Genomic DNA, 12573 nt, shown 5'->3' with positions numbered 1-12573 from the left:
TCAATTTCCAAGCAAAATTGTACATTTGAGAAAAAGACAGTTATAATATTGAACATAATGTTTATTCCACATTATATATTTGCAACTGTATTAATGTCAACTGTATGTGCACACCATCACAAAAAGTAGATCCCTTGTATGTTTAAAACACTATTTGACATACTAAAAATATGCTAGAACCAGGGTTGGTAAGATCATCCTTGGGGGATGCTGTTCTTCAGAGTTTATTAGAAGATGGACAAAGTTGGAAGAATTGCTGTTAGAGAATAGAAGGGTTAGGACCTTGATGTATGTCAGCCGTCCAGCAGGACAATGAGACTACATGCGGAGCTGCTATAGAGAGGTTTAGATTTCAGATCAGAAAAATGGCAAGTCCTGACAAAAACTTGAATCTTCTTGTTGAAAAGAACCTTTTCATCCATTCTTTCTGACATTCTGCAAAGAAAACTGAACAAAACAGTTTTATGTTAGATTTACCATCAGTGTGTCAAAAACAACCTGTTATGTTTCTTTTCTGTCTTTCAGAATAAAATACTCCCTCTGCTGTTTTTCCAGGGGAGGTTTACTGGATTGTATCAGCCTGTGGTTTTTATATAGCTTTTTATATATATATATATAAAAAGCTCAGTTAATTTATGTAACTTTATGAATGTGTCATATGTCATAAAAATATACCACACCTCCAGCTGCGGGTTCACTCAGTAAGCTAGGCAGAGCTTAGGTTAGTAACATCAATGTCACTGTAATAAGAAAACAGTCAAATAAAGCAACTTTAAAGTTTAATTTTCAACATATTCACATGTAAGATTGGATCTGAAATTTACTGTGCGAGTAGCCCTTAAGATCTTACTTTGCAGAACTTTACACTTAAGCATTAGTGAGCTGCCTATTTACAACATTTTAGGTGAAAAGTTTGGAGTTTCTGTGGCTATAGTTAACATTATACATTATGCAACCAGTTTAATCACAGTTAGAGTATGCAGTGGGAAGCAGGAATCTGAGTTAAGAGCTTACATCAAATCCCAGGCACGCTGAAAGGGCAGAAAATCCACAATCTGCCAGTGCAGAGTGCAAATCAGCTTCCAGAGGAGTAGTTGCAGTTCCTTTTTTCCCCTTAAAATACTTTCTTGCCCCTCCTTTTAAGTATTTCCTCTCTGGTGTTTTTCTCCCTCTCTGTATTTAGAGAGAGGGAGCAGCTTGAAACACCAAAAATAATAAAAAATCGATTGGGTAATCCCTAGCACAATCTTCCATTTTGTCCTAAACCATCAGCTTAGACAAGTTGACGACAAAAATTCATATCAACACATGAATCCTTCACATGTACCTGGTGTGTATCTTCTTGTTCCCCTCAGCTCTTTTCTTCCTCTGACACCTGATAAGCCTTGTCTCACTCCATGACTCTGAGGTGCTCTCCAGTTACCCTCCTATCCTCCCTGCTGATCTCAGGTTAGCAACCCTTCAATATGCACAGGACACATCTACTCACTTGCCCTGAACCTAGATCAGTTCTTAGCACCAAAGACCTCTCATAAGCCTCTTGCATTATTCATCAAACCGAAGACCGCATATGGAGGAGAAAACCCCCCACAAACATTGTACAGTCATGAATAAAACCCAAGAGTCTGACTGAAAATGTTTTTTGCTTTAGCAATCACTTTTGTACAGCACCCTGAAAATCAGTCCCAAAATCAACGTTATACAAAGTTTTCAATGAAATCAGCAGTGTTATCTGTGTAAAAATATTGTTTTCTACTATGGATTATTGAGACTGAGAAGGTTTCTGAACTAGAATATTTTATTTAGAAGATTGTTTTAGGGTAAGTTGTAATCGCGCTCCCTCTTGTGGAAAAGAGGATACCCTACACTAAATGGTCTCAATGTCTCAGTGCCTGTGTTACACAGTTATAATTCACATAGTCCTGAACAATTTTAAGTGCCATCTCCTCTCCAGTCCAATCATTCCTGCCTCCTACTTCCTGTAGATGTGTTTTTTTCTCCTTGATGTTCCTGCAATCACTTTGTGAAGAACATTGTGTCACTTTCATCACACCAGAACAGATATTACATTTAGTCGAGCAAGTCCAAGTGCCGGCAGATCAGGTCGCTGAGGCCTTGGCCTCTGACTGCTAGCCAATCCCTTGTTCCCCCTGCAGGTGTTGGCGCCACTGGGGAAAGGCCTCGCCTCACTCGGGCTGGGCCTGGCTGGGCCCCACAAGAATCCAACCACCAGGTGGTCGCCGCCTAACCCCAATTATATAGGCTTATCTTTTCTTTGGCTCATTTTCAGGTTATGGTGGATCAGGTTAATAAAGCTATTGGTTTTGTCACACTTCCCTGTTGCTTGTTGGTAGTGCTTCTGAAGCAGCCCAAAAAGAACACAGCATTGTTCTCCAGAACCTGTTGTACAGATCAAGAGCAAGTTTTATAGATTGACATGAGAGTGCACAGAGCAAAGGGTAATATTTTGATTTGATATGACTAATTACATTAGATAAACATTCAGTGGGAGAAGAGTCCTGACTCCTGCTAATGGTCCAATTATTTGATTCAGCTCTCCCCAATCCCCAAAGATTGGTTTGATTCTGTGCATTGAATTAATTCTCTTAAAAAAAAAAATGATTGTAGACTTAATAACATTTTATCATTTCATCACCAAGGGCTTAAAGTTAGATTCTGTATATATGTTTTATGGGTTTGTGTTGTAAAAGTCACCATATAAACCATGTCCCCTGCTCACCACTACTGCAGGTTGAGTTCCAGTGGTTGAGGCTTCCTTCAGCTGCAACGAGGCCCCTTTGGCTACCTAGGCTACGTTCACATTGCAGCCTGAAATGACCCAAATCCGATTTTTTTGCCCATATGCGACCTGGATCTGATCTTTTCATGGCAGTCTGAACAACATAGATCTGATTTTTTCCAATCCGACCCAGGCCACTTGGCTATGTGGTCCTGAATCCTATACGAATCTAATCTTTTCAAATGCGACCTGTGTCTGAATGGCCAGATCGCATTCATCCGACCTGAACGTGATTAATACCCGACAAATATGAGGTTCCATTTGTATCAAAAATAAGCAGATGTAAAATGTCTAGTTGTTGTGCTGTAGTTGCATATGTGTTGTCTGCATATGTCTATGTTTCATATGAAAATGTTGTATATGACAATGTTGTATATGTAGATGCTGTGTATGTCTATGTTGCATATGTCAATGTTGCATATGTACATGTTGACACTATGGGGCGTAATAGGCCAATGGACGCTAACTTGGTGGTTTTATGAAAGCCATTTAAAACTGATAATACTTATCTTTCCAGGACATTTAAAATGATCAAAATGCCACCAATAATTCATAAAAAGGGTTAACTCAAATAATAGGCCTCAATAATAATGCATTTTGATGTTTAAAGTTATCAAAATGCCACCCTTTTTTATTCAGAGGCTCTGGGGTATGGCCTCTTACGCTCCCTAGTGGCCGAAAAATTGTATGAGGTTGCGTTTGTGTCAAAAAATTATGAGGTTCGGTTTGTATCAATAATAAGCAGATGTAAAATGTCTAGATGTTGTGCTGTTGTTGAATATGTGTTATCTGCATAATGTCTAAGTTGTACATGTATTTGTTGCATATGTAGATTCTGCATATGTAGATGCTGCATATTTAAATACTGCATTGGTTAATGCCTTTGCTCTTAGCTGTTGGTCCTTGTCGTTGGTCTTTGATGCCTGTTCCCCTCGCCATTACAAAAAATGGAAGTAGATTTTTTTTGTGTTTATTAGAAATTACTGAAATATTGTCTTTTCATTTTCAATAGCTTCGAAATGTTTAGATTTCGGCGAATCTCGTATTTACTTCAGGCATTAATTAGGACAGCAAAGGAGGAAGGAGGAGGCGTAGGTTGAAATAGCGACGGGGGGGATACGTTAATTTATAGGCTTAAAACTTTAAAATAACCCCAAGAGACCCTGCATCTGTCCTGTGAATAAATGTGTGCGCACATCGGCATGATTCAAAGTGCTTTATATGGTATCTAGTGTCTGGAAGACCGGGATTTTCAATCGCAGCTCAACCAACCGAACAATTTTTCTGCCACTAGGGGGCCTAAGAGGCCATACCCGAGAGCCTCTGAATAAAAAAGGGTGGCATTTTGATAACTTTAAACATCAAAATGCATTATTATATAAACCTATTATTTGAGTTACCCCTTTTTATGAATTATGGGTGGCATTTTGATAATTTTAAATGTCTTTCAAATATATGTATTATCAGTTATAAATGGATTTCATAAAACCACAAAGTTAGCGTCCATTGGCCTATTACGCCCCCCTACTGCCAACATCTACATATGCAACGTCTACATATGCAACATAGACATACACAGCATCTAAATAAACAACGTTGTCATATGCAACGTCTACATATGCAACATAGACATATACAACATAGAGATACACAGCATCTACATATACAACACTGTCATATGCAACATTGTCATATGCAACATAGACATATGCAGACAACACATATGCAACAACAGCACAACATCTAGACATTTTACATCTGCTTATTTTTGATACAAACAGAAACTCAAGGGAGACGTTTTATAGGGTTCAAAAATCTGTAATTGTTAAAAATTACGAAGAAAGAAATAGAGGGGAAGAGATCATTTATATTAGATTAAGAACCGGCCATACCTACTTGGATGAGTTTTTGTTTGTACTAGGGAAGAGAAATAATGACTTATGTCAGGGTTGTGAAAGAAAAGAAAATGTTGATCATGTTTTGATGGATTGCATTAAATATGCACCTGAAAGAGAGAGGATGAGGAAAGTAATTATGGAAAAAGGGAGAGATTGGAGTATTAAAGGAATTTTAGGGACAGATGGAGATAGGGAAGAAATTTTGGTTATTCATAAAGCATTGTTTTCATTTTTACATAACACAAAAATAAAAAATAGAATATAATAGGTGGAACTGTTTGCTGTTTGCAATCCGCCATTCAACATAGAAGAAGAAGAAGTAGTAGCTTTAGAGGAGCTGTTGATAGATTAACAGCTGAGCTGCTTATGCTGCCAAGGTGGATACATACATTTTATGTATTCTGGATTATGTGTAGAGCTGATTGTGTAATTTGTATATTATTGTGAAGGAATAATTTCAAACTTGTTTATCCAAAAGGCTGTTTTTCTTCAGAAAAGATGCAAAAAAATATGGCCGCTTTGTACTTAAATTTGTCTTCAGCTCCTCAGCTGCTTTCACTGTCACCATCTGCTGCTTATTTCGTCACTTACTCACTTAATCACCTCTCTCTATAATCCTTGGCTTTCATCCCCATACTATCCTTTGGGTTTGTCTGCCATTAGACCTCACAGTCCTCACTACTTTTTAAAATGGAACATCAGAGCATATCTCAGTGCAGACCTATGTTTAGTTCCTCTAATTGGTCAATAAAGCAGTCAAATACAACAATTTTTTTATGTAGAAGCTCCATAAATTAGAATACAATGAGAAAATAAATGTTTTAGTAATTCAATAAAACAATTAAACTTTTATATCATATAAAGAAAACACATAGAGTCGTGTTAAAAGTATTTATTCCAGAAAATGTCTTTTTTTTTTTTTTTTTTTGAAAAATTGAAGCGTGTCAATACAAATTTGTCCTAGTTATCAACTTCAACTAACAAAAGTTATATCTGTGTGGTTGTCCTTGAAGCGCCAGTTTTTCTTATTGTCAGACCTTTTCAATTTGTAAACGATTGCTTTTGTATTCTTTTTAATTCCAATGAGGAGGGATTGAAATGAATGGCTCTGTGAGGTGGGACTGGTGGAGGGAGCTGGTGAAGGGACTGTGATGTTGGGCTGTGGGCGGCACTGATGATGTGGGGTTTTGTGGGGCCGCAGTACTCTTGGCCTGACGTGTTTGTGTAGTTATGTAATATATATATATATATATATATATATATATTTCTGTGTGTTTGATTTATTTGCAAGGGAGAGGGGGTATGAAAAAGAAGTTTAACTTCTTCATACACCTTCTAAGACAATTTACATTAATCAATGTCAGTTCTCTGGCTATATATACAGACAGGTTTATTTGGTGGAGGGTTTTGTTTCTATTTATGTTCAGGTGAGTTTTGTTAGTTTGGAAATAGTTGTTTGGTTTGATGTTAGCTAGTTATTTTCATGTATATTTAGTTGATTCATTTAATGTTGTTTAATTTATTGTTTAAAATAAATTCCTATATTCATTCATTCATTCAAACCCTTTTCCTTCCACTCAATTTTATATTAACATAACATGCTTAAATAAAGAACCCTGAAGTTGTTTTGCTGTACACTGGTCTCGTATGGTATTTAGATATGTAAATTATTATAAGGGACTGCATATTGAATTAAAAAACATCATCATGTAAATGAAGAGGAATCAATCTGTGTGTGATGAAACTATTCCTTTTAAACGCAATCTTTTTTATATTCACGTCAACATACTAAAATAAATGTGCCAATTGAGGTCTTTACGCTCACAGAATCGAGCGCAGGGGGCGTGTCAGCTGCCTGTGGTCACATGGGCCGGAAAATGTGGGGCTTAATTCCTGTGTTTGACTGCTCTCAGCTGCTGCTCCTTTGCCCTACGCACTTCAAACCGCCCGTCCTCCCCATCCCGACCACCGACGCCCAGGTGGACTCTGCTCAACGCGACATGTCGGGTAAGACAAGGCGCGGCTCGGGACGCAGTTTACCTGCGAACAGCGCCTCTGATCTCGGCCTCTCTCTGGGCCGGACCGCAGCTCGGAGAACTGTCTATCAAAATTTAGGGAAACGTCATGGAAAACAGCTGCTTCCCCTCTCACGGCTCCCGTCCCATGGGCATCGATTATTTGTTTAACTTTCAACGATAATGTTATTTTTTTTTTTACTTCTGAGTATTTAATTTTTTGCATTTGAAGAGTCTGTGCAACGATTTGGACTGAAGTCAAGTTAGACGGTCAAAGGCAGCATATCCGGTTTACAGAGTTTACTATAAAACAGTTTTTGAAGTCGTGCTTATCTCCCCAGATTTTTTACAATCCCTCGGGGTCCTAGATTTATGAACCAGGTTGTTCTCTTTTTAATGGTTCAAAGCGGGGGTGGTCAAAGTGCAGCTGGGGCCAGTTTGTGGTTCCTGGACCGAATAAGCAATCCAACAATACAAATTTACTCTGATTCACATGTTCACTTTGTAATGATTTATGATGTGGTATATACAGTTCAAACACTGCTTTATTTATTTATTCATTCATATATATATATATACGTGTGTGTGTATATATATATATATATATATATATATATACGTGTGTGTGTATATATATATATATATATATATATATACACGTGTGTGTGTGTGTGTGTAACCGGTTCCCTTCTGCGTTGTGCTGGTTATTGGTAATTAGTCAGGCCGTGACTCGGTTTGGCTTTCTTCGATTTATTCTGACGAAAACATTAAAGAGAAAAGCAATCGTTTTACAAGCTGCCCGCTCCAAGTCCTCTCCCGCAGGACAACATGACAAAAGGGCCGGATCATGTCTCACAACATTAAACAAAATAAACCTTCTTTACACAACATACCTGACGAAAACATTAAAGAGAAAAGCAATCGTTTTACAAGCTGCCCGCTCCAAGTCCTACACAAACAAAAATACATAACAGAAATTAACTTAATAAATCTATAAATAAACTGGAAGTATTTAGATAGGAAATAAATAGGACACACCTCTCCCGCAGGACAACATGACAAAAGGGGAGGGCCTAAGGGACGCAAACATTTTAAAGACAAAACCATAAAAGAAGAAATAAAAAAAAAGGAGGGGCTACCGTTCTTAAACTAACACGTTCAAAACAATGACAGCTTTTCGGTCAGGTAGAGAACAATACGAACAACCAAAAAAAGAAGACATTTTGTGTAATTATAACAACAACCAGGTTACATTCACCCCCCTAGAATTACACAAAATAAAAAAAAACAGTGATAAAGACACTTAGTAGCAGTACAATTTTTTTCCATCAGTTTTCTTTTTTTTTTTTTTTGCAACAATGTAACACATCAGCCAAACAACTACCCTACAACAAGGTCAGGAGACTAGAGGTTGCTCGACGGCCAGCAAAATCTCACAGTATTCAATGGACAACAAGAGGTGCCTTTTACACCCCCCCCCCCATACAGAGTAAACACATAAATGGTACTGAAGCTTATGCAAACCAAGATAAAGACAATCCTAGCCAATGGCAGGAATCATATGAGAATTTGGAAACTCACACGTCAATAACAGTTCGAACATTATCCTTATCATAAAGCGCCTCAATGACGGCCATGGACTCTATCAGGCGACAAACTGGTTTAATAACCCTCCCAAAGCGTGAGGTTAGGCGGCGAACAACATCCTCACCCACCCTGTCTGGAGGATGAACAGAGCCAGCAGCATCAGGAAGATGAGGTAAGGAACCAGCAGTCGCCAGTACTCCTGTTTCCATAGAGGAGTTTTCAGGGTCATGAGACAGGTCACTGTTCCCAACTGATGGAGCCAAGGACACGTCCTGAACCCATGAGGCAGTACGGTCATCCCCATCACTGCAGGACAGGGAGTCAGGTAGGGAAGGCTCAGCAAGAACAGCACTAGGAGCCTCACTAAAACTTCCTGTTCCATGTGAATCAGGAACCGGGGGGACTCGAACCACACTATCAACCTGGCGGTTCACATTCCCATCCAAGGTCATTCCCACAGGTAAAAAGTTCACGTCAAGAAGGAGGTTGCGATGCACCACACGCTCGTTGCCATGACGATCTCTAACACGATAAATATGGAGAGCAGGTTTTGAGGCAACCACCGTGTACATCACAGGCTCCCATTTATCAGAAAGCTTTCGCTTTCCACTGGCTCCCATGTTTGCCACCAGGACCTGATCTCCAACTGACAGAGGGTGACCCTTGACTCTCTTGTTGTACTGGTCACATTGATGTTTCTGCTCTGCACTGGTGTTCTTCTCAGCCATTAGCATGGCAGAACGTAAATCTTCAACCAGTGATTTGACGTAAGTGTGGTAGTCACAAATAGCATCATCATGAAGAACGTTCTGAAAAACAAGGTCAACAGGCAGCCTGGGAATCCTCCCAAACATCAGATAGAACGGTGCAAAGCCTGTGGTCTCATGAACCGTGCAGTTGTAGGCGAAAGTCAGAGACTGGACCATCTGAGGCCATTTATGCTTCGAACGCGGAGGCAGAGATCTCAACATGTTGCCCAGAGTGCGATTGAATCTCTCTGCAGTCCCATTACCCATTGGGTGGTAGGGTGAGGTGTGTGATTTACTGACACCACTCAACTCTAAAAGCTCAGCCAGCAGCTCACTCTCAAAATTTGCACCCTGATCTGAGTGAATGCGCTGGGGGAAGCCATAAACACAGAAAAACCCATCCCATAACTTTTTTGCAACTCGTTTAGCAGTTTGATCCTGACACGGGAAAGCATGTGCTAACTTTGTGAAGTGATCAGTGATCACCAGAACATCCACAGACTTGTTGTTACTGTCCTCAGCTGACCAGAAATCAATACACACCAGCTCCATCGGAGCACTGGTCCTGATGTTCTCCAGAGGGGCTCTCACAGCAGGCTCTGGGGTTTTACTGAGGACACATCTGGGACATTTTCTCACATAATCTCGCACATCTCTTTCCATGTCATGCCAAAAGAAACGATGACGAGCCAAGGAGAATGTTCGTGGCTGGCCCTGATGACCTGCACTATCATGAACACCAGTCAGAACCACAGACTTCAAAGCATCAGGGACCACAAACTGGAAGCGTTTACCTTTTGTCAGAGGGTCTTTTATGACACGGTAAAGAATGCCATTCAGCAATGTTAGTTTATCCCACTGCTTCAGAATTTTTAGAGCCAGTTGATTTTCACCAGAGCGTTCCCGCCTTGATGGACGGCGTCCCCGCTCAACGTACAGGACAACTCTGGAAATAACAGGATCGTTTTTCTGGTGAGAGACCAGGTCAGTTAGACAAAGAGCTGTTGATGGACCTGTGGTGTGTGGGATTATCATGCTCAGATGATCAGCTAAAGATGCTGCATGCTGAGTCTGACCAGCATCTTCACTGCAGGCAGATGACAAAAGAGAGGAGACTTCGTCACAGGTCATGGACATGTCAGCTGTGATGGAGGAAGAGCTGTCCACTGATTGAAGCTGACAGGTCAAACGGAAAACATCCTGCACAGCATGATCAGGGACCTCACAGACATGCTCCAAAAGTTCCTGACAAGGTTCTGACAGAAGGCGATCAGCCAAAGGCTTCACAAAAGGAGCTCTGCTCAGAGCATCTGCCACCACATTCTGTCTCCCTGGAACATACCTGATTTCAAAGGTGTATGGAGCAAGCTTAGAGACCCAGCGCTGTTCACAAGCATCCAGTTTGGGCTTGGTCAGGATATATGTGAGAGGGTTATTATCCGTCCACACAGTAAACCTGTGACCCTTCAGCCAATGGCTGAACTTATCACATACAGCCCACTTTAAGGCTAGGAACTCGAGCCTGTGTGCAGGATAGTTGGCCTGGCTGTGGCTGAGAGTCTTGCTGGCAAAAGCAACAGGTCTAGCAATCTCTCCATCAGCTGGGACCTGCGACAAAACAGCACCGAGCCCATCCAACGAAGCATCGGTTGAGAGAATAAATGGCTTCTCAAAATCAGGATGTGCCAGCACCACACAGTTGAGAAGTGCAGTTTTAAGGTCTCCAAACGCTTTCTCACAAGCTGGAGTCCAGTCCTGGGGAGTCAGAACACGAAGGGTTCCAGCTTTCCCGTGTCCTTTGCTCTTTACTTTACGTTTCTGACCTGCAGTGAGGGCATAAAGAGGCTTTGCGATGCGGGAACAAGCTGGAATAAAGTGCTGATAGAATAGCACCATGCCCAAGAATGACCTCACCTTCTTCTGGCACGGAGTACAGCCATCCTCCTTTATGAGGTCTTTTCTTTCAAACCCTGAGATGACCCTTACCTTCTCCTGATCAACAGAAACACCACCAGCTTCCACAACATGGCCCAAGAACCTCACAGACCTCCTGAGAAAGTGACACTTTTTCTGGGCCAGCTTCAAGTTGTTTGCTCTCAGGCGACAGAAAACAACCTCCAGCCTCTTTAACGACTCCTCCTCAGACGGTGCAAATACCAACAGGTCATCTAGATAGCAGAGGAGGCTGGAAAAGTTCAAGTCACCAAAAACATTAAGCATCATCCTCATGAAGGAAGCTGGGCTGTTGCATAAACCTTGTGGGAGACGGTTGTACTCATAAAGTCCAAGCGGCGTGGTAAAAGCAGTGTAATGTTTGTCGGACTCATGGAGAGGGATGTTGTAGAAACCAGAGGTCAAGTCCATGGTGCTGAACAGCGCATTCCCACCAAGAGCAGCAAGGCAGTCAGACTGATGGGGCAATGGATGGGCATCCTTAACGGTCTTAGCATTAAGCCAGCGGAAGTCAGTGCATATCCTCATGTCCCCAGACTTTTTCCACACCATAACAAGCGGGGAGGCATATTCACTAATAGACTTCCTTATGATACCCTTCATCTCCATCTCAGACAAGACCTCCCTCAACTGCTGATAATGTGCTGGTGGTATGCGTCGATAAGGCAAGCGAAATGGCTGGTCATCAGCCAAGTGAATGCGATGAACAAAATCCCTAGCCTCACCACAATCCAGTTTTCCCCTGGAGAACACATCCTGGTAAGAAATCACGAGTTCAGCCAGCCTTCTTTTAGACTCATCTGACACCTCACAGCTCTCTATGTCAATGTCATGAAGACCACATTCTCTCAACATCTGCACTGGATCAGCACTGTGATGAGATGAACCTGTTGAAACAGCTGAATGGTTGCAGTACAGTTCCGATCTCCCCTGACTAAAAGCAAAGTCCTCCACAGCAACACATGGAAAGACATCAGCGATTTTAGCATTGCGGCGCAGTATCAGAGGTTTTTCTGTGGGATTGAGGACCTTCATAGGGACCCAACGATCCCCCCACATGGGTGTGACTACACGACTCACCAAAATGTTTTTTGGAGTGGAACGAGCAGATGACGGCTCGACAACCACAGTGCCTCCCAATGACAGTGGTGCAGTGGATGGGAGCTTACCCCAAACCACATACTCCTGACGAGGAAGGAGGGTAACAGCCTGTCTGAGCCTAACTGTTCCAATCTTGTCAGGTGAAGTAGAGTTTGACCACCGAGAAACACAACTCAGAAGCTGCAAAAACTCCTCACACTCTGGGTTTGCAGTGTTAGATGTAATGAGTTCCCAGTACCTCGAATCAGTTTTCATTCTTTGAATAAGGGGCCGGAGCACATTGCTACCAATGATGAATTCATCATGTTGGCCAGGTATCAAAAATGTCGGTACTGTAAATCTGAAGCCATAGATCTCAATGTTCAACTCATAGATGTATCGAGGCTGCGTGAGAAGGCCACCACACCCAACGAGCACCACATTCTCTGGAACCGCAAGAGGGATCAAATCAACACCCGCCGCTCTTAGTT

The 12573-nt window shown here is 41.4% G+C and overlaps 1 protein-coding gene and 1 long non-coding RNA gene across 3 annotated transcripts in view; one reads left to right on the top strand and one right to left on the bottom strand.

The window, feature by feature from the left end:
- Window positions 1–166: 166 nt before the first annotated feature.
- LOC119793476 lies at window positions 167–2417 on the bottom strand. Its single transcript, XR_005282102.1, has 3 exons — window positions 1015–2417; window positions 681–740; window positions 167–447 (listed from the first exon to the last, which is right to left on the bottom strand). It is a non-coding gene; the product is annotated as an uncharacterized LOC119793476 (long non-coding RNA).
- A 4121-nt stretch (window positions 2418–6538) lies between these two features.
- LOC119793451 (glycogenin-1-like) overlaps window positions 6539–12573 on the top strand; it is a 24039-nt gene continuing 18004 nt past the window's right edge. For both annotated transcript variants that reach the window (XM_038300683.1, XM_038300674.1), the window contains exon 1: window positions 6539–6705. In XM_038300683.1, the coding sequence (XP_038156611.1) occupies window positions 6564–6705 (142 nt within the window). In that variant the 5' untranslated portion in view covers window positions 6539–6563. The remainder of the gene's footprint in view (window positions 6706–12573) is intronic.

The sequence above is a fragment of the Cyprinodon tularosa genome, unplaced genomic scaffold (genome assembly GCF_016077235.1).
Source record: "Cyprinodon tularosa strain WSP-4 unplaced genomic scaffold, ASM1607723v1 ctg1121, whole genome shotgun sequence".
Classification (NCBI taxonomy): Eukaryota; Metazoa; Chordata; class Actinopteri; order Cyprinodontiformes; family Cyprinodontidae; genus Cyprinodon; species Cyprinodon tularosa.
The sequence above is the reverse complement of the archived record's forward strand: the minus strand, read 5'-3'. Positions and strand labels throughout refer to the sequence as shown.